Source organism: Betta splendens, chromosome 21 (genome assembly GCF_900634795.4).
Source record: "Betta splendens chromosome 21, fBetSpl5.4, whole genome shotgun sequence".
Lineage (NCBI taxonomy): Eukaryota > Metazoa > Chordata > Actinopteri > Anabantiformes > Osphronemidae > Betta > Betta splendens.
Genome location: NC_040899.1, coordinates 6,494,051 through 6,520,783, shown reverse-complemented (window position 1 = coordinate 6,520,783; position 26,733 = coordinate 6,494,051). Strand labels below are relative to the sequence as shown.

The window sequence follows — 26,733 nt, the reverse complement described above, 5'->3', positions numbered from 1 at the left end:
CATCCATCCAGTTCATTGTTCTGTGAAGTCTCACAGATGTCATTATTAACACTGGTCCAAAAAAGCCACGACACTGATGCTGAATGACAGTATACTCCTTATGCCAACATGTCTTTTGTAGAAAGGTACCTTTGCCTTATAAAACTGATGTAAGCAGTTGTCTATTCACAGTATAAACCTCAACAAAGCAGCTACATGTACAGTGTAATGGAAAAACTCATGCTTTATTCATCATTCTTAAATGAACAATATACTTAGACTACTTACAGTATGTTCTAATTGTCACTACAGTACCTTCAGCAACACTGAACAGATGGGTTGAACAGAAACATAAATACTGAAGAGACAGGTATTTATTTTTAAGGCTTACTTTGTCGTCCTGCTGCTGTCGTCTGTAGTGTCCGACCCTTGAACCAAGGGTTTTGCGCCGCCATAACAAACAGATATGTGCCATGCAATTTAACAGCCTGTTAGTCCCCATACTTTAAACGTCCGCTGATACGAAGGATCATCTGATTAGAACCAACCATTCCATCTCCTAAATTAAATTCATGTTGCTTCGGATGTGATCCACACCATACAGATGTTACTCAGAAAAATGAATAAGTTAAACCAATATCATACCTCAATTAAAATGAACTAAATCAAAGCAGTGCCTTTACATTAGTGACAATGTATTGGTGAAACCAGCCTGAAGTGAAGTAAATGTGTTTAACATGCTTTCAGTGAGAAGCTCACAATTCCATGACTTGACAAAATCCACCTAACAATTAAACCAACAGCATATCATCGTATCACAATACTGAGGCATCCCGTTAGAGATCTAGCATTTCCTGTACATAAAAGAAATCTTTTGCATTTATAAATTGAACATATTTATATTATTCTTCATATAGCTCTCTTTGTAAACTGTCCCAATAGATACAGTATGTACAGTAAAAACTGCAACAGTTGTGTTGGTGCTGGTGTAGTAAGCACTTTGTCCCAAAGTTAGAGTAAGACAAGGGGACTTTGCACAGTCATTCAGAGCTTCATGTAACAAAACAAAGCCGACTAGGAAGAATCTGAAAACACACCGCTTTCTTCTCGGCAGTCCATTTCGAGCACACGCAGCCAGTGTGGTCGCCCCTGCGTACAGGGCTTAGCCTGACAGGTGATGCTCGGCCGCGAGCAGAGGGTCGTCCTGGATAGTGAGAATCCAGCAGGAGAGACAGGTGAATCTGACCATGTCCATGTGACGCCTCAGTCTCAAGAGGACGCAATAAGGATGTGGTCAGTTGTTGTCATCTTCACTCCGCTCCCTGAAAGGTGGTGTCCTGACAGTTTTAAGTGCTTCTGTTTTCTTGCTGAAGTCTATGATTTTCACTTTTTTTGTACAAGTCTTAAAAAAAACTATAAAGTCACTGTAAAAGAAACGTTCTGGCTTTCCAGACTTGGGATTGAATTTAGAGAGTTTTGCGTTTCGATCCTGTTACAATTGGTCGAGCAAATTCCACAAAATCATCTATAAGGACGGGCCAAGCTCCTGAGAATGAAGCACAGACACATGATCAGTGCCATAGTGATGACAGCAAGTATATTTGTTGTGTCATCCTAAACTCACCTTCCTCGTCATAATTTGACATGTCATCGGCGATCATGTTCCCAAAGTCCAACAATAGGTTCCATGTGTCTTTAGGGATGGATCGTTTATGGTGTTCCTGCAACACATGACACTGTTTAAACCCTGAGGCCTGTTTGGGCTCAGAAATGTTGATTAATGTGATTCGGACATGCCGATAGTTCAGTGTGACTTAGTCAACTCAGCATGTGATATCTGCATCGTTAATCTCACTCTTTCTGATTTACCAAAAGGAATCTGTTCCAAAGATCGAGGAACTTAAATCGTCCTGACAGCACCAGGTTCCAGTAGGCCACAGCCATTTCCAGGTCTGCACAAAGACACAAAGAAATCCACTTACATAGTCATGAACCAGTAGCATCAGTAAGCAAGGTGCTGCCTTTTGGTCAGTATGCTTACCTAGACCCTTCTGTCCTGGGTTTTTGGCAAAGTTAAAGGTGAACTGGTAGAAGTCCTTGAACTTCCCACTATCTTTTAGCTCCTGTTCTAATCTCGGCAAAAGGGCCTTCAGCTTCTCTGGGCTGTCACACCTTAGAAACGGGGTGAAAGGGGGAACAGAGCATACAGACACCTCAACTGGTTGTAGCATGAGTGTTGATGTTGCAACAAATTGGTCAACTCTGACACTTGAACCTCAAAAGAGAGAACACTGCAGCTCTTCTATTGAGTCTTTCTATGAAGACACAGAATACTTAAGCTGTGGTTGAGTCCGTCTATATATAGACAGCCTTCCCTTCGTGGAGCAACGCTAGGAGAACCACCGTCCAAAGATACTTCACACACAGTGTTTACGCACCAGGACGAAGCCTAGCGCACACTCACCCCAACTCTGTCATTCCATCCAGAAACTCCTTCTTGGTGAACTCGCACTGAGTGGCAGCACGAAACTTCCACGCGACGACCAACACAGTGATGCTGGCTGGATCCAGGGAGAGGTCATCACAAAACTGCTGGATCCCATCAATACCAATTTTATTCTCATCCTGTGGATCTATAAGGAAAAAGTAGAGAATTACTTTTTTGCCAGCTTTAATAAACATAAAACACAGACTGTAGATTATTCCAACTTGCCTTTGTAGCGATTGTAGAGCTGCTCCAGCCTTTTCCGGTCTACTGAGGTTTTCATGGATTCCTTACAGTAAAGATCTGGATTCTGAAAGTAGTTGTCAGTAGCAACTTCTAGTTTCCAGTCATTTTGCGTGAGGCAGTACACAGCTGTCTTCTCCCCAGCCTGTGTGAAGGACATGAACTGCCGTACCTTGTCCCTCTGTGAAGACTTCAGCTTATGCTGTGCAAGTACAGGACACGGACTGTCAGCTGTCTGCGCGATCAGACCAGGGAGCAAAGACAACAACAGGCAAACGCAGAGCGACACACAGACAAAGGCACACAACGACACACACACATCTACAGGCATTCAGACAACAGTGAACACTACACACTTACAGACACTCTCGCGCATGTTTTGAAGGGCTAGTCTGTCACACTGACAAACACACATTAGAAACACATTAGAGTTGAGCCAAGAGGTAATTATGTCCGGTCCAAAAGTAAGCTGGTCTCTTCTGAAGGGGGATGTTGTGGATTCTCAAAGCACATGCTGTACCCCAGAGGGCCCCTCAGATAACTACAGTCATACATGTAACATGAGCAGGCAAATAGGATGGCATCACCAGGAGGTGAAACAAGTCTGGAGTCAACACAAGCACCCTGCAAAACGCCTTAAAGTAGAGAAAGCAAGATTTATACAATTAAAAAGGGGAAAAGCTTTAACTGTGATACTGTACAAATATTTTATATAATGGAAATTTGTGTTTAGAAGATATGAAAAACAGTTCATAGTTATGAATGGGGGCAGGAAGAACCACACACTACACTATTATGATTCTTATTAAGATTATCGTGGCTTTTAGGATTTAGGATGAACTGATCAGGTTTTCAGCTGTAGCTGTGGCTGATTGTTGTAGTTGAAATTCACTATTTTTTTATGTAAAGACAGAGTAACAGACCGATTGACCGTGTAATGGCCATGACACATGCTCTATTAGAAGTCAACATGACATCTCCTCACACCAGCTGCAGCCTCGGAGCACTTGCACTTTACTGAAGCGCAGCATTTCCTGAAACCGGAGACCAAAACTGTGGGTTCACCGAGCTGACAATGGCCCGTTTCTGCTACTAACGACGGCATCGGGTCAACCGTGCGTAGTGGCTCCGTCCACACGGGACAGATTGCAGGTCATCGACTGGGTAACGTTACCGTAGCGTTGTGCAATGATCACCAGCTAGTAACGTTAACTTCTACTGGCTAACGCTAGCTTACGGGAATTAATCATTACCGACACAGAATAACGTTCAAGCGCCGGGCAGCACAGTTAGGAATAAGATGTGCTTCTACTTTAGCGGCCCCGTGTGTGTCTGTGTTTTGATCTGTTCACAGCCGAAGTTACCAGACTGCCAAAAAGGGACGTGTAGCTAGCTAGCTGCTCTCAAAATATCAACTGACCTTCCCTGGAAAGGCAGCGAACACAACTATCTCCTCATTGTTGGCTTTGCACAGCGCGACACGGCACGTACTTTGATAACACGACAGTTGTCTCGGATGTAAGCATTAATGCCACTGAAGCCAGTGCCTGGGTTTGTGTTTATTTTGGTTACCTACCATTTTCACACCCGCTGTTTGACCAGTTTGGTAGCCCGACTGTCGTTCATTATGCGCATGCGCAAAAGTCAAACGCTCATTACAGGATTATTATGATAGAAGTATGTTTGCAGTGACTGCACTTTTCATTTATAGCTAATGCTATTTGATTTGTTTTATTATACTTTTTGGTAATTGTAGGCAAGAACTAAGTAAATATTACGAGCATGACTGGTGTAACAGCAAAACCACAATTGCAGCCCCCAAAGCAAGGAAAAGGTAAAATAAATGTAAAATATGGTGCTGGTTTGTTCTAATACAGTGGATACGTTTGACCTTTCTCCGACTAATAAAGTAAATGTATCTTTAAATTCATGCTAGGCAACCCGATATTTGAAAATAACAATTAAAACGTTGGTCTTTGTTAGTTTTTAGAAATATTTGTAATTTGAATTAACAATATTATTCAAACTTCAACATAACATACAGCTGAGAATATATAGTTTATTTAGTGGCCTTGTGCTTACTTTCTTTTCACTTGTACATAACATAACATAACATAACATAACATAACATAACATAACATAACATAACATAACATAACATAACATAACATAACATAATTGTCAAGTTATGTTATGTTCATTATCCATTTGAAAACAAGTACTGTGTTACATATTTTAGGGAGGCTTACAGGAGGATCAGCTGAGGTTTATCTCATATAAAAACAAATACACCCTTCAACGAGTGTGATTACCACACACAGCACTGTAACTGATATAGTATCAGTGGACCTCAGCCTTCCTTTTTTGTATTTTACAGTGATAAAGCCCCAAAAAACAACCGCAAACTACAATGTCTAATATGGTGGTTGCAGCAACATAAGAATTGGGTTGAGTTTCGATTAATGGAAAACACTTGGCATTAGATATACTAAATCATTAATTTTAGACTTAATAATTATCTCAGTTTGACAGGGTGGATTTGCGAGTCACCAGACATGATGGGAAACAAGTGTATGTTATCTCTCTAAAACTGTCTTTGCAGCAGCTACTACTGTTATCACTTGTAGACAGCATTTCATACAGGACACTTGAGGCTATTGTACTTTTCTGACTTACCTCTTGTTCCTGAATTTATCTGCCTTGTAAAATGTAATTGCTTCCACATGTAAATGCAAATACTATGAGTCGAGGTAGAAGCTGAATTAAAAGACGGTCAGTTAGTTTTCTAATTTGCTGTATTCAGTCTGTCATCCTTTATATATATATATGTATATACATACTTAATATATATATATATCCATATACCTAACATAATTCCTTCCTTCTAAGTGTCTGCTGTGCAGGGTTAATGAGAAGTGCGCCTTTGAGATGTATTGACACACTCCCGTCCAGTAGATGGCGGTGTACATAAATAAAAGCTGGTTGGAATCCACCAATCCAGAGAGGCAGGCTGTGGGCGTGAACCCCTTTGGCTGTTTTGCTTTCGTCTCTTCGATGCTGTCCAATGAGATTCCTCTAAAGTGAGACACCGCCAAGATCAGATTGTGAGACGCGCCGCTGAAGCAGGGCTAGCAGCGAGCGGACAGAAAAGGCTAACAAACAGTTTGCTAACTTGTGAAGTGCACTGGTAAGACGCATTTTATAGAGTTGCGCCTTGCTGCAAAGATGCCGCGTAAAAGCGCTCTTGACGCTAAATGTCTGTTTAAGTAATTGTTGTGCTCCAAGTGTCTTGAAAAATAGCACAAACCAAAACAGAGCTAACCTTCGCAAAACTACGGCTAATTCTGTCAGTGTTGTCAATGACAGCTGTGGATTAAGTCGGCCGCTAGCTGCTAGCGTTAGCAGAGTGTAACGCCAGATGGCTAACAAAGCGACGGTGGTCCGGGGTTTTCATGCGTAAAAGCGAGTTAACTAGTTGGCTCCATCATTGCTGAAATAAGCAATGGGCTTTGTTAAATAGCAAAGTGCAGCGAAGCCTTAAGTCAATGTTCTGCGATGTTGCTAACTTTCCGTATGTAGCTAACGAGACCTAGATCTTTCGCAGGGTTTTTGGTTTTTTGCAACGTTTATGACTACGTCTATTAGTTAACGTATTCAGGTCTGCCGCTGCGTACGTGGGAAACATTTACTACAGATTTTATTATTGGGTGATAAAGGTAAATACTGTAAAAACGTTATACCAAGTAAGTAATACCATCAGTGATGAATTAGTAAACGTTAATAATTTAGAAATAAATATTTTTAAATTGAAATATTCACGCCAATTTAAGTTAGTAAGTACTTTTTTGAAAACTATAAATTAATGTGTTGCCAAGTATGAATATGGGTGACGATGCTACTGTTAATTTCTGACTACTATGCAGCTGATACGAGTGTAACAATTGAAAGAAGCATCTGTCAACAAATGACAAGTAACTAGTTCATATAAACAAATAAGCAAATTCAATTAAAAGTAACAGGCTTTGTAGAAGTCTTGTTGAATTATCACTATATTCACTTGCCTATTTAAGCGTTAACGTTGTAAAATAGCGTTTATGCGTCTTTATATAATTGAAAATTATCATTATTTACACAGTCTAATCTCCCAACTGGCAAATCCTTGTTCGACCCACTGTAACTTCCACCGGCGAGAGAGAAAAAACCTGAAGAAATTGAGTTAAAGAACGGAAACCTCATCACTAATAGAACATTTTGTGCCCATAATTAATTTAAAAAATGCTTAAAAGTACTTCGACATTAGTTAGTTTGTTTCCTGTTTGGAAGGGATTTAGACCTCCTCTTCCTCCATTCGCAAATGCCAACAACAACAGCCGTCGAAGGAACAGGAGAGTGCACTCGTAAGTGCACAGAATCACTATACTAACGTCGTTCGCTGTGTGATATCTATATCCGTTTCTTAAATGTTAGCCCATGTTCAACCTCGTCTGGAATCTGCAGCACGGAACCAATAAATGCTAAATATTATGTGAATCCTTTCAAAACGTGCCTTGGCTAACTAGCTAGCTAACGCCAGTAGCGTTAGGCTCTAACCTGTTAGCAGTCACAGCTAGCTGCATTCAACAAAAGATAGTTGCCCTCGTCGTGTATGAACTCTGTTTCCACCGTATGCAATCGTTATATGAGTTGCCGCATTGTGCTGCTACTTTATTCGCATTCATAGGTTTGCGCTCGTGTGATTAAAGTTAGCATGTTTTTGTGACCTGTAGCAGAAGTTCGATGATGCCTCTCCTCCGGACGTGCTCGATGTCTGAAGTAGCTAGGCCTTGTGCACATTTAGCGTAGTAAAAGTTGAGATCACCGAAGCCTGGTTTAATGGTTGTCTATACTTGGTACGTTGAGGAATAGCCTGGCAATGAATCGTGCATATGGGATTGCTCTAAAATATTCATATTTCCGTCGCGTTTGCTTATGAAATATACTGTAAATATAATAGTTGGGGACTCAAGCTAACGATAGTGATGTAGCTTTGTACAGTGTGCAGTTCAATTGGGCCTCAGTTTTGAAATAGCTGAGGCTTGATACAATAAAATATACTGTGAAAAATGTTTTAGTGATATTTTAATGTATCTTGTTTAAATAGTTGGTATTTTCCTGCTTTCTATTTCCAGAGGTCTGACAAGTGGCAAGCATTAGAAAACTTTCTTTTTAACCTGAAGCTCAATTCCTCCGGTCCTTTGGGATCATGGCTAAAGATGTAAGTAACTTTGTATAATGAAATTGTTTTTTTATCCAGGTTTTCATTTAGTCTACATTGAGCTCATGGGCTGATACGACAAAAAACATGTGTGAAATATAGCTCTATTGATTTATATTTAACCACATTTGTAAAGCTGTAATGTGACTTTTTGAGTATACTAAGGTCTTGTTTTACGTAGGCTGGTCTGATTGAAGCAAATGGAGAGCTGAAGGTTTTCATCGATCAGAATCTGAGCCCCAGCAAAGGTATATATGTTACTAGTTATTGTCCTGATTATGGAAGTATACTGAAACCTGGTATTAAAATGTATCTTCTGTATATTACCTAACCATCTGTTCCTGATTAAAAATGTAATCTTTGATATTTTTTTTAGTATTCAGAACAGATTTCTATCCTCATACACTGCAGTAGAGACACAGATCCTGTATTTAGCAAGAATGGAAAAAATCTGGTGCCACACATCAGAGTGGATGGTTACTATGCTCAATGCCACATATGATATTTTGTTTTTATGTAGTGCCAGAAACACCAGCAACTTGTTAAGCATATTGTCCTGTTACATATTACACATGAAATGCACTGCTTTTGAGAATGTTCCAATAGTGCGTGTCCACATCAAATAAATTTGGCCAAACTGTGGAATGACTTTAAGATAGCCATTCACACCAGACGTCTAAGAATATTGCAAAGCTAAAGCAGTTCTATAAGGAAGACTGGTGGAAGATTCCTCCTGGATATTATGTTTGTTTTTATCCACTACTACAGTGTTTGCTTAAAGTTATTGCTTCCAAAGGTGGTTCAACCACTAATTAAAACACTGCCACCATCACAGTGTTCATAAAGGCATAAAAGATCATGTGTGTTATCAGAATATATAGAGTATTGATATTTGAGCTTTCAATAAATATCCACACACATTCAATTAAAATTTATTATTTTAACTGCCAGATTGATGCAGTGTGGGGAATATAATGCCAGTAAGTTGTAATAATATTGATGTAAATCAATGAAACCTTTTCTTAATTTCCAGAGGTGAGTACTACACAATGAGAAATATTTATTTTTAGATTGGATCACTGGTATCTCAAAGGTAAAGATGGTGTCCAGGTCTGTGTGGTCGTTGGACGATAGAGGGCAATCTAGTTTAATTTCAGAGCTCTACTGTACTCAGTGCTGCTCTCATGTCTTCGATTAGGTGTCCTTTCCTTGGTCACTGTCCAGCCTACAGCAGCCCCCTTGGCAAAACAGCTACTTCCCAAAACCCTTGGTCCATCCAATGTGAACGTTGCTGCACACATGCAACATTTGCCTCACATGGTGAGTAATGCTTCACACATCTATTACATTGCATGGTCTTCCAAAGTCAGGCTTTGGTGTGTTCTTACCCATATTTGGATGAGAGTTTAAATCAGTGTTTGTTCATAGACAGGTTTGCTGTATTACTGTTGTATAAACTCCTCCATTATCATTGTGAGGTGACCAGTTGATCCTAAGCTTATAAACTCTACAGTCAGCAGGATTATACGTATCATCCCATTATACACATGGAATATACAGTATACATAATGGAAATCAGCTTAGATATCACCTCAGTGAAGGAATAAATCGCCTATATTGCTCATATATGTTACAAAATTGGACATCCATAGGACAAAATAAGATAAGAAAACCTTTAATAGTCACACAGTGGGGAAATTACTTTAAAGTACTTAAAAGTACTTCATACATCATTGGTCAGACTTGTTAAGAAATTAAAAATGTGAAATACTATTGTTGGTATATAATAATGTAATGTATATATTTGGCCAAGAATAGGTCAGATAATGATCATTGTTTTCTTCAACCTTGTGCTCTGTTATCTGTAGGTGATTGGAACACCCCAGAGGCCTACAGTATCAAATACCATTTTGGTAAACAGTCCACATACACCAAGCTCCCAGTTTCTTACTCAGACTCAGCCAGCTGATGCTTCTCCTTGGTCATCAGGGTAAATCTTCTTGTTCAAGTTCAGAAGCTTGTTATGTTTTTGTGGTGAGCGGGATTATTTAATAGCGTGACACTTTAATGACGTAAGTAATCTTATTGCTCTGCAGGAAACGAGGTAAAAAAGGGGAAAAGAATGGAAAGGGCTTAAGACATTTCTCCATGAAAGTGTGTGAGAAAGTGCAAAAGAAAGGAGTAACTACATACAATGAAGTTGCAGATGAGCTGGTGGCAGAATTCAGCTCTTCAGATAACCACATGTCACCCAATGACTCGGTGAGTGCTGAGGTTCAACCCAAAAAAGAGATGTATTTACACATTGTGGCACTAAACATAGTACTAAGTAGTTAACATTTAGTTTTTCGTCTGTGTCTTAGCATGTGTATGACCAGAAGAACATTCGGCGGCGCGTTTACGATGCACTCAATGTTCTCATGGCTATGAACATCATCTCTAAAGAGAAAAAAGAAATCAAATGGATCGGCTTGCCCACCAACTCAGCACAAGAGTGCCAAAACCTTGAGGTAGGCGCTCACACAATGAAACTTTGGATTCTTTGGCATCTGCTCTGCCATACGATGCCTGTATTTATTTATCTTTCATATTACCTATAGGTGGAAAGACAAAGGAGGCTGGAGAGGATTAAACAGAAACAATCACAGCTTCAGGAACTCATACTGCAGGTGGGAATGAATTTGTGGGAAACCTAAAATGCTATATGTTGTAAATCTAAAAATAAATCTTAGCTTTCAGTTTTTAACTATTTTTTGACTTTGTTTTGCAGCAAATAGCTTTTAAGAACCTGGTTCAGCGGAACAGGCAGACAGAGCAGCAGGCAAACAGATCTCCACCTCCTAACTCGATCATCCACCTTCCCTTCATCATTGTCAACACCAGCAAGAAAACTGTCATTGACTGCAGCATCTCTAATGACAAGTATGCGATATCCAAAGGCTCCTCAAAAGTTATATTAGCAAATTAACTTTTTAAAATAATGTCTCTACTTTTCATCCACAGGTTTGAGTATTTGTTCAACTTTGACAGCATGTTTGAGATCCACGATGACATTGAGGTGCTGAAACGCATGGGCATGGCCTGTGGTTTGGAGGTGGGAAAGTGTTCTCCAGAGGATTTGAAGGTTGCACGGAGCCTGGTGCCAAAAGCTCTGGAGCCATACGTTATAGGTGAGTGTCACAGTTCATGTTTACTGTAACAGGGAGAGTTTAAACATCCTATCATGGAAGGCTGTCTATGTCTATAACCCTTGGATATGTGTCTAGTGTTATTAATAAGTTGTAATGTGAGTTGTTCATGTCTATGAAAGTTATGAATCAACAAAACATTGTTTGTCTTTTTATTCTCAGAGATGGCAAAGGGTCCTATCAGTAATGTCTACATCACTGGCGGATCATCTGCTAATGGAGCACGCTACCCCACAAGGTGAGAAGCCTGGTGTCTGTTCTAATAGAAGCAGTTGTCATGTCTAATATTAAACTGCCCACTGTTGACTCCCACTAAGCACCAATAAAATCCTTGTGTTCCTTTAGTGATGGTTGCACTGATGGCACCATGGCTTCTAGCTCAAATGACTCTCACTACAGTGGGTCTCGTGTGGAGACTCCAGTGTCGTACATGGGGGATGACGACGATGAGGATGAGTTCGATGAGAATGACGATGAAGACTAAGTTGTCTACGCCTCACCGCTCCAACAAGCACAGTCCCTCAAACCACCTTCACCGTGGGAGTCAAATCCTCTTTTGTGTGTTTCTTCAACCTTTCCCCTGTTCCCCATGCCTGTATTTCTCTCTGGCTTACTCAGGGGTGTAGTTGAATATTGGAAAAAAAACAGGTGTGTGTATTGCACCCAGTCCTTATCTGCTCCTGAATCACGTGCACCTGCACCACAGTTCTCCAGGAGGTCTCATCCAGCTGATCTGTGGTCCAGCCACCACACTGAAGTCTTTGTATGTCTAATCCACTTCTAATAAGCCATCCCACTAAAACAACCTGTACAACCTACTGCTGTTGGAGAATGTATAATGTGCTTGTTTGAACAGTTATTCCTATTATTTTGCAATTTCAAATGGCAGACATGATGACGATCAAAATGTTCCAGGACGGCCAAAGTGTCTGCATAACGTGCTGTTAGTGCAACACCGTGGGTTCTGAATGGCCAAATGCAGTTGCCATGGCATCCCAGGATGGGGCTCCATCAGATGTGTTGATATTTTGTTTTGTGTTCCGGGCAATAATTTGAAATAGTTTCTTTCCCCCAATGTGTTGGACTGGCTTCCTTCTGTTCTGTAGGCAGCTGCTTTCCTGATCTCGTTTGCTAGTTTATTATTTTTTTGTATTCCTGGACTTGACTAATCTCCGCCCTGTTTATGCCTTGGTAGTGTTTACAAAAAAATGGCACCAGCAAGGTAAAGACTTTCACAACCCAGGCTCCTCATAGGCAAATAAGCTTTGTTTGTTAATTACATATACAAATCTACAACGATTGTAGCTCATAGTATCCTTTAGAGGCCAGTGGTTAGACCTTCAGATAGACTTTCAAAAATTATCGATGTAACAATGTGTGGTTGTAAAGGTCTTGATGTATTCCCTTCAAAGATCTCCCTTTTAAAACTGAGCAACACATGTACTGACTCTTCCAAATACATTTTCTGTAATCTAATATAAGTTTGCAAATTAAATATAGATTGTTTTAATAATGTTGCATCTATGATTATTGCAAGTCTGTTCCTGCTGACACACACTCCAGCCTTCTGGAATCAGAATGACTTTTAATTTTGAGCAATAAGCTGACAAATGTGTCCTGTAATACATTCTATCTCTGCATCTGTGCTAGTGACAGCCCGGGTCCATATGCAGCCTGCGTGTGCTCTCACACTGTCTAGGGCATGAGGGTGTTAATGGATTACCAAAAGGTGTTGACTCAGGTGAGCTGCGGTGTGTATGAATGAGTGTGGTGCCGAGTGCACGGATCTATTTCAGACACTCTCCTCGGGAGTCCAGCTCTCGCTCATGCGTCCTCTGCTACTTTCTGTGACCTGTCTCCCGTTACTTCACCTCTGCCATGTCTCCCCTTCGCATTGCTTAACCTCAGCGCGCGCTCAGCATGGATATTGGAGGACTCACCACGGTGGTGGCGAACTCTGCCTACATCAACGCTCGCGGAAGCATTGACGGTTCTAATCCGGCGGCAGCTCGGGATAAGAAATACCATTCGCGCCTCAAACTCCCCCACATCACGGTGTGCGAGGCCCTGAGGGACACCTTGGATTTGACCTTTGACTCTGTCTGCGTCGAACAGCCGATCGGCAGGCGCCTCTTCAGGGAGTTTCTGGATGCAAACAAGGAGTATGACGGTGCTTGTCGTCTGTGGAAAGACATTGAGGACTATGACCTGGCAGAGGACTCTGACAGGGTGAAGAAGGCCTCCAGGATCGTCCAGCGTTACATGGAGCCCTCTGCCAAACACTTCTGCCCGTTCCTCTCAGAGGACGTCATCGCTAGCGTGAGACAAACCATGGAGGCTGCCGGCGACGCCCTGTTTGCCGCAGCGTTGGCTGCAGCGCTGGGGTTCCTGCGGGGGGGCCCCTACGCCTTCTTCCTGGAGAGCCTGTACCTGAAGAGGTTCTTGCAGTGGAAGTGGCTGGAGATGCAGCCCATGAGCGAGGACTGGTTCCTCGACTTCCGGGTGCTGGGGAAGGGAGGGTTCGGGGAGGTGTCGGCCTGTCAGATGAGAGCCACGGGGAAACTTTATGCGTGTAAGAAACTCAACAAGAAGAGGCTTAAGAAGAGGAAAGGCTACGAGGTGAGGGAGCGGACGGAGCCCTTAATGCTTCGCTGCATTGTTCACATGCCTGTGATTCTTTGCATAAGTCCAGCACAGCTTTGCACCTTTTGACCATTAGTTGTAAACCTCATCTCTTATCTCACCATCCCTGCAGCAGCATCGTTGAGAGCTCCCGGATCAGGCTTCATTGTGAATGCAGGTGTTCCTGGCTGTGAAGATGCTAATCATCTCTGTCCCTGCCTCCGTCTCCACTGGCTTTAGCCTGCAGCATTAGACACTGAGACAGGGATAGAGTGATTACTGGAAGCTTTAGTGAAAAGCTCTTCTGAATGGACGCCTCTGCACCCGTGTGACTTGCCCTTCACACGTCCGGGGTCATATTTGAAACGCACTCTAACCTCTTCTCCAAATGCCACGCCGAGCATCCTGCGCTGCACATCTCCGCTCAGTCTTCTGAGAGAAAACTCTCTGTTCTGCTTGTCCTGTTTGAAACGGCACCGCTTTCTCAAAACCCCTCTTTCCTCATTTTCTCCTGCAGGGGGCGATGGTGGAGAAGAGAATACTTGAGAAGGTGCACAGCCGCTTCATTGTGTCGCTGGCGTACGCCTTCCAGACAAAGGAGGAACTTTGTCTGGTCATGACGATCATGAACGGCGGAGACCTCAAGTAACTTCGCATGCTCATGTTAATGCACCAACATGAACACAGACGCTCAGTCACAGCACAATCCCCTCATTTGTCATCCACATATGCATTAACCTGAGGACTGCAGCCAACAGAACATGCTTTTACTGCAGTTTTTCCACTGCCAGCCTCAGCTAATCAGATGATGCATGATTTAGGATTTTAGATGATTCAGCTTGTGCTCTGTCGTCCCTGAAGGTATCATATCTACCTGGTGGACGAGAACAACCCGGGGTTTGACGAAGCCAGAGCCTGTTTCTACATCGCCCAGATCATCCAGGGTTTGGAGCATCTCCACCAGAGGAACATCATCTACAGAGACCTGAAGCCTGAAAACGTGCTGCTAGATAACGACGGTAAAACATCGTTCTTATGAAACCCTCCCGCTGTGTCATTGCTCCTGATCTTTACATGCAGTGTCCTCTAGGGAATGTGCGCATATCTGATCTGGGCCTCGCCGTGGAGCTACAGGAAGGCAAAACCATGACCAAAGGTTACGCTGGGACACCAGGTACCGATGTGGTGCCTTTGCTCCAGCTCCTCACTTGCGAACCTTTCTTGCCACCGTCTCACTTTGCTTTCCTGAAGGTTACATGCCTCCAGAGATGCTGAGGGGGGAGAAGTACGACACCTCGGTGGACTACTTCACTCTGGGCGTGACGCTGTTTGAGTTCATGGCTGCCAGGAACCCATTCCGGAACCGGGGGGAGAAGGTTAGTTGCTTTTTATTGAACCGCGCGAGTTATTTATTTATGCGTCAGTGACCGATGGCGAAGTGAGCGGGTTATTCATCACCTCCGCAGGTGGAGCGCGAGGAGCTGAAGGAGCGCGTGCTCACGCGGCCGGTGGCGTACCCGGACGCCTTCAGCGAGCGCGCGCGCTCCCTCTGCGAGGGGCTGCTGGCCAAGGAGGCTGCGCGCAGGATGGGCTTCAGGAACGGGTGCTGCGATGACATCAGGGCGCACCCGTTTTTCAGGGACATCAACTGGAGGAAGCTGAATGCAGGTACCAGCTGTCTGCGCACCTTCTCCAGCATTTAATGCATGTCACCAAGCTGAAACCGCGGTGTGCATCACCCGTCAGGTATTCTGCCTCCTCCGTTCGTCCCCGACCCTAAAGTGGTGTACGCCAAAAGCCTGGACGACGTCGGGGCCTTCTCCTCCGTGAGGGGCGTCGCCCTGGAGGACGCCGACAGGGCCTTTTGTGACGAGTTTGCTTCAGGCAACATTCCCATTCCCTGGCAGGAGGAGATGATTGAGATGGGCGTCTATGGGGAGCTCAATGTCTGGGGCCCCGAAGGCAGCATCCCGAATGACCTCCGCAGAGAGTCGATACTGGAGCAGCCGAAGTCGTCCACCTGCTGCACGTCCTAGTCTGAGATACGCTAGTCTATAAAAATGACTGGAATAGAACAGGAGACGTGGAGGGTCTCGACAAGTCTCTGCTGAGCTGTCTGACGGCAGAACTGAAACAGATTGAGACTCTAAACTTTTTAAATGATTGGAATCGTTTGATTTTACAGTTCCTTAGCGCAGGTCTTTAGCTATGTGTAGCCATGTGCTCATCTTGGTGCTATGTCACACGTTGAACGTGGATGGTGTGGATTTAGCTCTAATGCTCCTGTAGAATGTATTTCAATCAGTGGAACGAACTTTGTCCGTCGCTAAGAAATAAATATACGCTACAATAAAGACTAAACAAATCACCTGCTCTCCATTTTTTCACTATTAAATGACACCAATTAAAACATACATAAGTTGTGACACATTTATTTAAATGTATTAATACTTTCTAAAAAATACATTGGTCAACGAAACAATTACGAAGGCAAACATCCAACGTGTGAACAGGCCCTTGGCAGTAAAATAGCTTATTTTGAGCAGGAATGTCGCGTTCACACAAACCCCCAGCTCACTTTGCTGTGGCCTGGTAGATGATCACCTCCTGCTGCGGGAGCTCCGCGAGCAGCGTGGCGTTGAAGCTGCCCCTGAAGCGCTCGGCGAACCTCAGGTCCGACTGGAAGCGGACCTTGTTGGCCCACAGCAGCGCCGTGCGGCTGCCCGGCCGGCAGAAGTGGCGCATGGTGTCCAGCAGCTCCTCCAGGCACTCGTGGTGGTAGACCACGTCGGCGGCGAGCACGTAGTCGTAGCGGTACAGCGAGCACGGGAAGTCTCGGCCCAGGTCCCGGCCCCACGCGAGCGGCCGGACCTGAGGGGTGTAGCGGGAGCGGCCCTTGGTGTTCCGCAGGAGGTTAAAGGTCAGGTTGGGCAAGATGTCCGGCAGGTCCGTAGCTGTGACCCAAGCCCCTGGAGGAGAGAGAGGAACCAAAGGGGCTCTTCACATTTACACACTGTTCACCCATATATACGTAAAGTGAATGGGCTTTATGGTCATATTCTTACCGAGCAGACTCGCCACTATGGAGAGTAAACCAGTCCCAGCTCCAATTTCCAGCACAGCTTTGTCCATCAGGTTCACCTGCTGCCGATTGTTCTCCAAGAACTGGCACAAGGCAACTGCCTGCGTAAGAAAGTCTCACTGTAACGTGTATAAGTGCAGGACAATGAGCGCGTGGCGGCGGGGGAGGCGGCGCGTACCCCGGGCCAGATCAGAGCCCCGAACGTGTCCATAGACTCGCGTATGCTGATGTCGTGACCGGCGAAGTGGAAGCTCTCCTTCCCCAGTGCGTAGTAGACGCTGGGCTCCCAGATGTTCCTCCGGTCCAGAGCTTCTCCTGCCATCGCCTTCTGGTCCGTCAATGCTGCCGAGGCGAAGCAGGTCACAGTGAATGCGAGTGCAATGAAACAGGAGACACAGTTCCACCCCGAGCTCACCCTCATCCTGCTTCGCCTGCAGTTTCCCATCGTGGATCTTGTCGTTCGCCTCCGTCTGCTTTCCAGGATTCTTTTGTCCGACGGCTCGTTCGACTTTGGGCGATTTCTCCATCAGCAATAAACACTGCCGAAACAGATGATCTTATAAAATAAGGACATCAAACAGGATGATGTCGCTGTTTAGTAAAACCCTGTTAGAAAAGCTCAATCATGCATCAAAGGTATCCGTGAAGCTCCTGCAGCTCCGCCAGTGCAGGTCTGTTCTGACCTCTGCATCCTTGCCTTTTATAGGCGAAGTACTTTTCAGATGATTTGTGTGTTTGTGACCTATTTAAAGTTCCGCAGAGTTTTTACCATGGCCTTGATTTAGTCCACTAGTCCCTGTGGCTGTCATTGGACTCCGGTGTGGAGCCCACAAACACAGCTGGTTAAACCCTGAGGTCAATGAGTTACATGCAGAGATGCAGGTTACAGTAGGTTGCTGTTTGTCTCAGATGCACATCACAGTCAAGACAAGAAGACAAATAAAAAAGCATCTAAGTATATAATAAATAGTAATGTGTGACTAATGAAAGCAAACGTACCTGTGAGGTCATTTCTTCTCTCTCTCTCTCTCTGCGGTCGTGTTTATATAGAGGCTTCATCGTGAGGCAGGGGTCTCTGGGGCCCTGTTTGAGAGACAGAGGCAGACAAACAGATTCACAACGTGTGACAGACAGATAAATAATCCCGGCCCCTCCCAGCTCTTCATCGTCAACCGCTCATGTCGCCGGGGTTTTTATTCCGTACGCGCGTCTCATCCTTAATGATGCGGGCACCTGATTATATGCAGGAGCTTCAGGATGGACCGGGACATCAGAATGTTCATGTTCATGTTGATCTGAGGTTTTCTATGTCTCTCCTGTCACCGTGAAGGCCAGATAAATGCGCTGCACTATAAAAGGCCGGGCGCTACACATTGTTTAGATTCTGGCCGTGTCCTGCAGGCGCATCGGGCCCGTAACGCAGCATTTACAGCCGGCTGCGGATCCACGAGTATTTACCGAGGCACCAAGTGTTTCTAAGCCGCCGCGCCGCGTTACGGCCGCCCAGAATCCAGGGAACAACTGCTCTGCTGCACGATGCTCCGAAATGACTGGGGGCGACAGATGACCAGCAGCAACACTGAGTCACTCTGTTCTAAACAGCAACACTGATAATCAGTCGAGGTATTATGGGATGTCCAGAGCATCTCCACGCCGGGAGTCCAGTGCTATCTATTTCATTCAATAATCACTTTAGATATGTGATACGCTGCACAGGCGGAAAGTCATTCATTTTTAATTACACCCACTTTACAATGATTGAGGCCGAGATCTGAATATGCACGTAATCTAAAAATATGTTATTGTATCGTAGCCACACAATGTACAGCAAAGCTACTGGATATGTCTCCCCAGTAATAGACTGGGGATGCACATTTACCTGTGATCGCTTAAAACCAGCAGAAGCATCAGAACCATAGAGAGTCTTCGAATGACATGTAATTAATATTAATGTATAATTGATGTGTTTGAATGAACAGTACTTTGGTTGAGTTTGATTGTGTGTTTAATTTGGGCACTGCCTCTCTTGCAATTGTTTTCTGATTGAATTGATTTATCATATGTAATAAATTCATAGACTATTCATTTAAAATTCAAAGTTTAGTCCATGTGAAATCTCTGACAAGGTTGAAGCAGCAAATACACGACATAATCCTCACCTCCACGTCCAAAGGTCAGCAAAGGTCGGAGCAGGTCAGTGGAAAATGAGTCACAGTCCCAACGAGCAACATGTGAGTCTGGGTCATTACAGTGTGTGAACATGTCAGTTAGAGGATTGGTTTTCACTGAGACGCGCTGACAGATGAATGGAGTCAAACACCGCATTCAGACGTAACACTTGAAACAGAACCAGAACAAGCGGAGAGGTGTGTGTGACCGGAGGGAGGACGGAGGGAGAGTAAGAGCAGGATTAAAAGCATCAGCAGCTTCAGTGGGCACTCGGCTCCTCATCTTTGAGAACTTGTCCCTCAGCAGCTCAACGACCGGTGACACTTCAGGACAACAGCTCTGCCCTGTGGCTGAAAGGCGAAGTGACCACTGAAGCCACGTGCACTGGACACAACTGATGATTTAAAATGATAAAGACTAAAAAAAAAAAAAAACCGACGGTGGTGAGCAGAAATTGGAGAAAATATTAGTACAAATATTATGGTATTATTTGTTAATAGTGTAAATATAAACACTTCGTTCTGCAAATCTGAGGCGATCTGAATGTTGATGAGTGAACCTCTGTGGCCTCTGTGTCACAGAAGCATGTAAACTGAAGGCGCGACATGAGACGTGACGTTTCCCAGCTGTCCCATTAACCACCTGTTCCCACTTCCACTGCTTCCAGCAGCTGTAGAGTTGGAACCTTTGCTCCGCTGTGGCCTGTGGAGCCTCCTACCTGTTTCCCTGTCCTGGTTCCTCCTGGTGTTTTGCTTCAGGCTGCTTTGCCTGTGAGCATCCGTCATTTCCACCTGCAGACTGATTCTCTCGGGGGTTTGTTTATTTCATCATCATGTGTTTGCGTGATCCGAGCGCTGCACACGTGAACCAGCGTGTGGGTTCCATGACATCAGTGCAGAGCAGCTGAGCTGGTTCCACCGTGAACAGGCCCAGAGCTTCACTCCTGTTTTCTGTGAGCACACGTGTCCGCATGTATGACCGTGTGTGTGTGTGTTTGTGTGTGTGTGTGTGTGTGTGTGTGTGGACACAAGTGTGAGCATGTGTTCTCATTAACCCGACCCGATCCACAGTGTGCCGTTGTGCGAGCGCCGGTGGTCAGAAACCTAATAGCCATGGACACAGATGCTCAGCCAGCAGCTGCCTCATCTCTGCTTCTCCCACTGCAGCCTCCAATCATGACGCTTCTCATCTTCATAGTAATGACATTTTCATAAGATGATAACTTTTATAGTTTGTGTTGCAGGTCATATTTTAAAGGAATAATAAACTATTTATGCTTTCTGCCAGTGTTTCTGGTCCTGTGATGCCTGTAAAAGTATGATACTAACTAAGTTGTATTAAAGATTTTACTAAAGTACTCAAGTTTTAGACGTTTTATATATAGATAGGCGTATATAGATGTAGTTTAAAAACTCATATATTTCATTATTAGGTTTTCTAATCAAAGCTCTGAAGCCGTGCGCCAGAAACCCAAACAACAGCCCAGATCGTGTTTCCTGCATTGGCTCCACCTGTTGGGAGGACGATGCCCCCCCCCCCCCTTTTCCAGCAGATCAGGGTTTGCTCACACCTCCAAGCTGCAGGCGAAGCTTGAAGGAAGTTTGGAAGTTGCACTCGTCTCATTCAAACTCAGGAGCCCGACGGCACAGACCTGCAGCCGTCACACAACATGAAGGACATGAGGATGCTGACTCTGCCTCTTCTCTTCACTTTACTGCACAGTGAGTAGTTTTCAGTTTAAAAAAACATTTTGAAAAAGGAAAAAGCAAAAATTTTTAAACACTATAACAAAAAATTTAATGTATAAACATTTTATTAGAAAATATCAGATGACGCTAGAGTCTTGATTCAACAGTGTGTTATTATCGGTTTTATACTTATTTCCTCATCTGTATTTTATACATTCATTCTAGTTTAGTCTATTTTATTTCTATTTACTCAGCATTAACCCTAGAAACACAGACAGGTTCATAACCAGCTCTCTCTTGTGAAACTGATGGTTTGTAACAAACCGTGGGCCGAGGCGACGCCTCGTCTCTTCGCTCTGAACTGAAGGAGCTCGTCTTGTTTATCGTCAGTGCGGTCTCATCCTCGCGTCCCCGCGGGCGGAGCAGGAGGTGCGATTAGCTCAGGGCTGAGTCCAGATTGTGCGGGGAGCGGTTCTGCTCCAGCCTCATGTTTACGCCGAACCCGCTCTGATGCTGCTTGAACCCAAGATCCACACACAGATGAAATGCATCCCGGGCCCCACAGAGGAGTGGGAGATCTCACCGCCTCCCTCCACCGATGGCCCCTCACTGACCCCGCTCCTAATTGGACTGAGATGAAAACAACCGCTTGCTATCAGCGGAAAATGCAGTTCAAGTTGCTGTGGGAACGTTCCGGGGCAGAGGCTGCTTCCCAAACAACAGGCTTCACATCGATGTCCGCAGCTTTGATGTGTATCTGAATTTATAATTAATGAAAAAACATTGGATGAAACTATGAAAATGTGATATTGAGAAAAATGTTGGTCATTTCAGTTGCAAAGGTTTCTATGAGTATTAGGGAAGTGCAGGTCTGTGTATGTGGTCGGTCTGACAGCCTGAGCATGTGGTGCCGAGGGTCCGGTCTGAGCAGGTCTCCACAGCTGTGCGATGCAGATGTCTGCGCGCGGCGCCGGCTGAGGAGGCTCAGGTTTCTGTCACAAGGAGCTGCTTGTCTGCACGAGGAACGGGTCCATCGCCACCGACTTTGGAACCTTCTGCTGATCAGAACCATGCAGTTCCTGGCTCCCCGGGGGAACATCCATCTACGAATTTGTCTCGTCAAAGACCTTATGAAGGTTTATTCCGAGCCTTTTCACAACTTGAAAGAATTCCGGCTGTTGTTTTATGCATAATGTATTTTTTCTCGCCTTTCTTTTGAGAGTCAAGGTTTGTAGCTTATGAAATCTTCTTTGTGTGGAAGCTGCTTTTATAGTGGAGTCCAACAGAACGTTGACGTACGCTGAGTTAATGACAGCGTCTGCTTTTCAAGAAGGAGAACAGCAGCTTTTGCAGCCACAGATCACTATTTAATACTTTAAAGACAGTTTTTCTTGTAATTGTGTGTGTGTGTGTGTGTGTGTGTGTGTGTGTGTGTGTGTGTAGGTTATCAGGTTGGGATAAAGCAGCTTGTCACACAGTCATCCATCACCTACATTCCTTCGCACCCGCGCTCCTGGCACCACCAGGATGGAGCAGACCTTATGTCTGAGTCTGAGCAGCTCCTTTGAATGTCTGAATTCAGTCTAAACCAGCGCAGTGAGGACGTTTCAGTCCTTTAGGGTTGATATGATTCACTTCACAAGGTTTTTGTCTTCGGCTGCTTCCAAGCAGAGCAGACGCGCATATGTTGGAGGATTCATCTGCTGTGAATGTTCACATCCTGTTTACACATCTTTGCCTCTGATCTCGGATCAGAATGAAACTATACATGTAGAAAAAACACGGAGATTGTCTGGTTTTTCATCAGGAACTACATTTCAAGTACATATATTCCTCTGTCCCTTCAGGCCCTTTCTGCGTGTCGGTGACCGTCAGCAGCAGCAAACCCAAGGTGGAGGTTCATGAGCACACGGGTAAGAGATGCGAACAGCTGCACAACACACAACGACTCTGCATGAACGTTTAGCATCAACGTGCAACGTGGCCGTGCTGCTCTCTGTCCGCTCAGACGCCGTCCTGTCCTGTGAGTTCAGGACAGAGAAGGACCAAAACCCTCGAATCGAGTGGAAGAAGAGAGGAAAGGGAGTGACGTTTGTGTATTTCAACAATAAATTCACCGGTGAGTGACGCGACTGTGCACGTGTTCCTTTCCACGACGCGTCGCCCACGTTCTTTGCGCTTATTCTGCCTCAAACGTGGCTCCTCAGGCTCTTACGCAGGACGAGCTACAATAGAAGGCGCGACGCTGACCATCCACTCCGTGAGCCAGAAGGACTCGGGCGAGTACCGCTGCGAGGTGACGGCCAGCGACGACCACGTGAACCTGGGGGAGGCGTCGGTGAGCCTCAACGTGCTCGGTGCGTTTCTGAGGACGGCAATGACGTAACGTAAACGCGCGCGAGGCCGGCGTGGCGCTCAGGACGCGGGTTGTGTTGTTTCTTGAAGTCACGTGTTAAGTGCTTATGGTTCAGGACCAGTGGAGCATTTTCCAACGCTTCCTCCTCCTCCGTCCAGTGCCTCCTCATGTTCCGTCCTGCGAGGTGCCGAGCTCCGTGTTCGTGGGCTCGGGCCTGGAGCTGCGCTGCAAAGACAAGCTGAGCGTGCCGCCCGCCACGTACCGCTGGTTCAAGGACAACAAGGCCCTGGCGGCCACGGCGGACGCGCCCTACAGCCTGGACCCGCACAAGGGCACGCTGGTGAGGGAGCGCGTCAGGAACCGCAGCCCGCGGCTGACGGTGACCTCGCCGCTGCTCTGACCGCACCCTTTGTTTGTTCTGGAGCAGAAGTTCCAGAGCGTGTCCAAAAACGACGCCGGGATGTTCCGCTGCGAGTCCTCCAACAGCGTGGGGGCGCCCAAGAGCTGCGTGGCCCAGCAGCTCAAAGTGATTGACTGTGAGCGCTTTGAATGGGACGGCTGCAGTAAGTGGTGCATACTGTTACACACACTGACTCTCTGTTCTCCTTTCAGATCCCCTGAATATGACCATCCTGATCGCAGGAGCTGCAGGGTTCCTGATGCTCACCCTCTTCGTCTGCTTCTGTGTGTGCGTCTGCAAACGTGGAGGCTGCTGCAACAGTGAGACGTGTAATGTGTTGATGTGCAGGAAATATGCTGACTGATACAAGAGGAAAAAACCATTACAGACAGGTGCAAGAAGAAAATCTAAATGAAAACGTTTCACCATAAAGTTAAAGATGCGATACACACAAGGACGCTTGTTGGAGGTCTTGCAGCACACAAGGTATTTTCAATTCCCCGTAGTCTAGGATTCAAAGGGGAACCTCCATGTTTAATTAAAATTTCTTTCAGAGTCTGCAGAACGCTCTCTAAGGGAGGAATCCGAAATATTTTGCAGGCAACAACAGTTGCCCAAGAAGTTTTAATTCAAACCGGCTTTTGGAGACGCTCTAAATAAACACAATTGTTGAGGATGGATGATGAAAAACGCAACAATGTTCCACTGAGATTCCGTCCTGACAGAGTTTAATTATGGCTCAAGTCCAACAGATGCGCACAGAAGAGAGCGGGACTGTGTTTGAGGATTAGGGACATGTCTTTTAATTAAAGCACCTTTTAATGGAAGCGCTCAGGCTTCAACCCTCTGGTTTTTACCCAAACAGTGGCTCTAACTTTAACATTCAATCATTCGTGCATGAGCGTAAAACTATAAAAACACGAGGGGGAAATGACCCCAAACAAACATTATTATTATTATTATTATTATTATTATTATTGCCTTTTATAAACCTTCCGTCTGTGTTTTTGTTCTTTGACCAGAGCACAAGAATGACAGAAGGTGAGTGTTGCCTCTCGGACTAAATCCTAGTTGTGTTTTGGGTCGTGACCCCGTGCTCAGTGAACCCCCACCCGTTGTCTTTCAGAACCAGGTCCTACAAGCCTCCCCCTCCTCCTCCTCCCACCCGCAACGTGAGTGATCAAAGGCCGTCCTCTTGACTTTCCTGCTGCTGTGAGACGCTGTTGATAAGTGGCTGATTACAGTCTCTAATCAAATTCTTTCTTCTTCTTCTTCTTCTCTTTCTTCTTCTTCACAGCTGAAGCGCTACAAACCAACCCAGTCCTTCATGGTCTGATAGTGGAACGCTCCGTATGATCCACCCATGATCTAAATACACGGCCACTTCCTGTACGTCCTGTCCTGTGTGCCGCTGCCTTGCTCTAGGGCCCTACCCACACTCCTCTGGGACCGACACACGTCGAGCACAAACAGAGTTTACCAAGGTTTTGAATGTTTGAGAAATGATCAAAATGTCCAAACCTTCCACAAACAGATACTACATGTTTGAAATGTTTTTTTCAATTTAATTCCTTCTTTTAAACTTGAATGCTACAGTTAATGTTGTATCTTTTTTACCTGCAGGCCAGTAACTGTTCCTCTAATTTTCTGTATAGCAGGTTGGATCTCACTCATTACCTTCAGGCAGTATTTACTTAAAGAGATGTTGTTTTTTATATTTTTTATATACTTCTTGTGTGTTGAACCTATTTTATAATTGTTTAATCTTTGGTTTAAATTTAAATATTTTGAACTATGTGAGAAATGAACAGGTGTCTTCACACACTGAATGGTGCTTTAGAAGCTTCGACCACCTTTTGATAAAAGAAAAAACATGTTTTATTGTGTTTTATGTACAATAGAAACATTGCAATAACATGAATTTGATTAATCCATATCTTGGGTGAAGAACATGTTACTAGATGAACTTTCAGATAGATAGATAAATTCACGTTGGTTATTTACGCTTCTGATCATTTCTAGTGTTTTAATGAGCAGTTTTCTTTCTTGCCACCAGGTGGCGTCACATCCCTGACTCATCACAAACCCACATAGACTATAGGCCCACAGCTTGGTGATGCCAGCCTTTATCCATTATTTGTCAACAGACAGTGACGCTATTGTTCTCTGTCTTTGGTCCTCGTTGTTCTCCTCATTGTGTGGCGCCCATAAATTATAACTTCTGTAATGCACTGGCTTCCTGCTGTTTCAGAAAAGACGCATTGTCTGTGCACATACATGCTGTATGTGTATATTACATACTGTATATCAACTTCTACTGCATATATTTGAATATCTTTTTCATTTTGCTTAATATGGTCTGCATCAGTATTGATGCAGGTTCAGGGAACAGAGATCTATTGTCATATGTGGCTGTTACCTTCTTTAACGATCACATTAAGTGGATCTCATTGATCTGATGATGCTCAGACCGTTCTGATCTGCCACTTCGGCTGCAGTGATGGACATCAGCTGGATTCTGGAGTACCCAGAAAAGAAGGGCTTGTCAATTACAACCCTAGCAGAAACAGACAACGCATTTTGCATTGGTGGATGTTTTTAGGTGTTTGAAAGCCCTGTGGAATATTTTGGGTAGATCGTGAAGGGTGGCGGTGACAGCAGGGTCCCACAGACAGCAACTCCGTTTTTTATACACCTGAAATAAACCTGTAACACTTGCAGTGGAGCCGTTATATTGTTATTGTGAGTCACACGTTCAGGCGGCGTCTGCCGAAGCCCGGAGCTGTCAAACAGGACGCTGGAGCTGCTTTCCGCTTCCTGGAGGCATTTCTTGACACAGGCCAGAATCTTCTCATCGAGGAGGTGCAGTGTCGGGGGCTAATACGTTCGCTAAGCGTGCTGGCATGTGAGCATGTGGTGCGCGGACGCGCTCTGCTGAGCCAACGGCGAGCTTCAGCAGCACTCAACATCTGTGCTCTCTGCTGATAATGATCCCCCCAAGCTACACCTCCACACACTAATGCCCAAGCAATGAAGTATAAATAGTTATAAAGTAATAACTGATAAGAAGCTGCAAAGGCATGCAAACTAATGCTGGATGACCCTGAGTAATAATTTGTATATACCACATGTGATGTTATTGCACCAGGTGCAGAACTAGATAAGTGTGTGTGCGTGCGTGCGTGTGTGTGTGTGCGCGCGTGTGTGTGCGTGTGTGTGTGTGTGTGTGTGTGTGGGTGTGTGTGTGGGGGGGTGTGTGTGTGTGGG

At 44.7% G+C, this 26,733-nt stretch overlaps 5 protein-coding genes across 11 annotated transcripts; 3 read left to right on the top strand and 2 right to left on the bottom strand.

Annotated features, from left to right (window-relative positions):
• Nucleotides 1-205: 205 nt before the first annotated feature.
• Nucleotides 206-4,362, bottom strand: dcun1d2a (DCN1, defective in cullin neddylation 1, domain containing 2a). Of its 3 annotated transcripts, none has more exons than XM_029136791.3 (7): nucleotides 4,284-4,362; nucleotides 2,693-2,909; nucleotides 2,444-2,612; nucleotides 2,021-2,151; nucleotides 1,849-1,931; nucleotides 1,604-1,700; nucleotides 206-1,525 (listed from the first exon to the last, which is right to left on the bottom strand). In XM_029136791.3, the coding sequence occupies exons 1-7, from the start codon at nucleotides 4,284-4,286 to the stop codon at nucleotides 1,446-1,448; spliced, it is 780 nt and encodes a 259-aa protein (XP_028992624.1). In that variant the 5' UTR covers nucleotides 4,287-4,362; the 3' UTR covers nucleotides 206-1,445. The 3 variants fall into 3 exon arrangements, with proteins under 3 accessions (XP_028992624.1, XP_055361059.1, XP_028992623.1); XM_055505084.1 differs by lacking the exon at nucleotides 4,284-4,362 and adding an exon at nucleotides 3,068-3,547; XM_029136790.3 differs by lacking the exon at nucleotides 4,284-4,362 and having other exon boundaries at nucleotides 2,693-3,547.
• tfdp1a (transcription factor Dp-1, a) lies at nucleotides 2,959-12,662 on the top strand. Of its 4 annotated transcripts, none has more exons than XM_055505064.1 (12): nucleotides 2,959-2,978; nucleotides 7,876-7,961; nucleotides 8,143-8,209; nucleotides 9,160-9,281; nucleotides 9,830-9,951; nucleotides 10,058-10,223; nucleotides 10,325-10,471; nucleotides 10,562-10,630; nucleotides 10,732-10,883; nucleotides 10,965-11,131; nucleotides 11,312-11,387; nucleotides 11,495-12,662. In XM_055505064.1, exons 2-12 carry the CDS (start codon nucleotides 7,950-7,952, stop codon nucleotides 11,631-11,633), a joined length of 1,239 nt encoding a protein of 412 aa, XP_055361039.1. In that variant the 5' UTR covers nucleotides 2,959-2,978; nucleotides 7,876-7,949; the 3' UTR covers nucleotides 11,634-12,662. The 4 variants fall into 4 exon arrangements, with proteins under 4 accessions (XP_055361039.1, XP_028992622.1, XP_028992620.1 ...); XM_029136789.3 differs by lacking the exon at nucleotides 2,959-2,978 and adding an exon at nucleotides 3,724-3,871; XM_029136787.3 differs by lacking the exon at nucleotides 2,959-2,978 and adding an exon at nucleotides 5,723-5,894.
• A 141-nt stretch (nucleotides 12,663-12,803) lies between these two features.
• Nucleotides 12,804-16,139, top strand: LOC114847253 (rhodopsin kinase GRK1-like). The gene is made up of 7 exons (XM_029136786.3): nucleotides 12,804-13,768; nucleotides 14,289-14,416; nucleotides 14,633-14,790; nucleotides 14,862-14,945; nucleotides 15,023-15,147; nucleotides 15,238-15,439; nucleotides 15,518-16,139. Exons 1-7 carry the CDS (start codon nucleotides 13,070-13,072, stop codon nucleotides 15,805-15,807), a joined length of 1,686 nt encoding a protein of 561 aa, XP_028992619.1. The 5' UTR covers nucleotides 12,804-13,069; the 3' UTR covers nucleotides 15,808-16,139.
• Nucleotides 16,140-16,187: 48 nt separating this feature from the next.
• Nucleotides 16,188-17,964, bottom strand: mettl21cb (methyltransferase 21C, AARS1 lysine b). Of its 2 annotated transcripts, none has more exons than XM_029136985.3 (5): nucleotides 17,853-17,964; nucleotides 17,269-17,392; nucleotides 17,032-17,195; nucleotides 16,837-16,954; nucleotides 16,188-16,740 (listed from the first exon to the last, which is right to left on the bottom strand). In XM_029136985.3, exons 1-5 carry the CDS (start codon nucleotides 17,910-17,912, stop codon nucleotides 16,346-16,348), a joined length of 861 nt encoding a protein of 286 aa, XP_028992818.2. In that variant the 5' UTR covers nucleotides 17,913-17,964; the 3' UTR covers nucleotides 16,188-16,345. The 2 variants fall into 2 exon arrangements, with proteins under 2 accessions (XP_028992818.2, XP_055361060.1); XM_055505085.1 differs by lacking the exon at nucleotides 17,853-17,964 and adding an exon at nucleotides 17,623-17,846.
• Nucleotides 17,965-20,604: 2,640 nt separating this feature from the next.
• jam2b (junctional adhesion molecule 2b) lies at nucleotides 20,605-25,402 on the top strand. The gene is made up of 10 exons (XM_029137921.3): nucleotides 20,605-20,743; nucleotides 22,558-22,623; nucleotides 22,719-22,829; nucleotides 22,918-23,067; nucleotides 23,225-23,406; nucleotides 23,494-23,602; nucleotides 23,679-23,786; nucleotides 24,489-24,507; nucleotides 24,593-24,638; nucleotides 24,764-25,402. The coding sequence occupies exons 1-10, from the start codon at nucleotides 20,692-20,694 to the stop codon at nucleotides 24,800-24,802; spliced, it is 882 nt and encodes a 293-aa protein (XP_028993754.1). The 5' UTR covers nucleotides 20,605-20,691; the 3' UTR covers nucleotides 24,803-25,402.
• The last annotated feature ends 1,331 nt before the right edge of the window (nucleotides 25,403-26,733 follow it).

Bases quoted from the DNA above. Each gene is read 5' to 3' on its own strand.
- mettl21cb (XM_029136985.3), bottom strand. From the start codon at position 17,912: ATGAAGCCTCTATATAAACACGACCGCAGAGAGAGAGAGAGAGAAGAA. The intron at 17,196-17,268 runs GTGAGCTCGGGG...TCGCCTCGGCAG, and splicing joins GCAGGCGAAGCAGGATGAGG to CATTGACGGACCAGAAGGCG. The intron at 16,741-16,836 runs GTAAGAATATGA...TCTCTCCTCCAG, and splicing joins CATAGTGGCGAGTCTGCTCG to GGGCTTGGGTCACAGCTACG.
- jam2b (XM_029137921.3), top strand. From the start codon at position 20,692: ATGAAGGACATGAGGATGCTGACTCTGCCTCTTCTCTTCACTTTACTG. The intron at 22,624-22,718 runs GTAAGAGATGCG...CTGTCCGCTCAG, and splicing joins GGAGGTTCATGAGCACACGG to ACGCCGTCCTGTCCTGTGAG. The intron at 22,830-22,917 runs GTGAGTGACGCG...GTGGCTCCTCAG, and splicing joins TTTCAACAATAAATTCACCG to GCTCTTACGCAGGACGAGCT.
- tfdp1a (XM_055505064.1), top strand. The intron at 10,224-10,324 runs GTGAGTGCTGAG...TCTGTGTCTTAG, and splicing joins ACATGTCACCCAATGACTCG to CATGTGTATGACCAGAAGAA. The intron at 10,472-10,561 runs GTAGGCGCTCAC...TATTACCTATAG, and splicing joins AAGAGTGCCAAAACCTTGAG to GTGGAAAGACAAAGGAGGCT.
- dcun1d2a (XM_029136790.3), bottom strand. From the start codon at position 3,038: ATGCCTGTAGATGTGTGTGTGTCGTTGTGTGCCTTTGTCTGTGTGTCG. The intron at 2,613-2,692 runs GCAAGTTGGAAT...TTTTCCTTATAG, and splicing joins GCTCTACAATCGCTACAAAG to ATCCACAGGATGAGAATAAA. The intron at 1,932-2,020 runs GTAAGCATACTG...GTCTTTGTGCAG, and splicing joins CCCAGGACAGAAGGGTCTAG to ACCTGGAAATGGCTGTGGCC.
- LOC114847253 (XM_029136786.3), top strand. From the start codon at position 13,070: ATGGATATTGGAGGACTCACCACGGTGGTGGCGAACTCTGCCTACATC. The intron at 14,946-15,022 runs GTACCGATGTGG...GCTTTCCTGAAG, and splicing joins AGGTTACGCTGGGACACCAG to GTTACATGCCTCCAGAGATG. The intron at 15,148-15,237 runs GTTAGTTGCTTT...TCACCTCCGCAG, and splicing joins TCCGGAACCGGGGGGAGAAG to GTGGAGCGCGAGGAGCTGAA.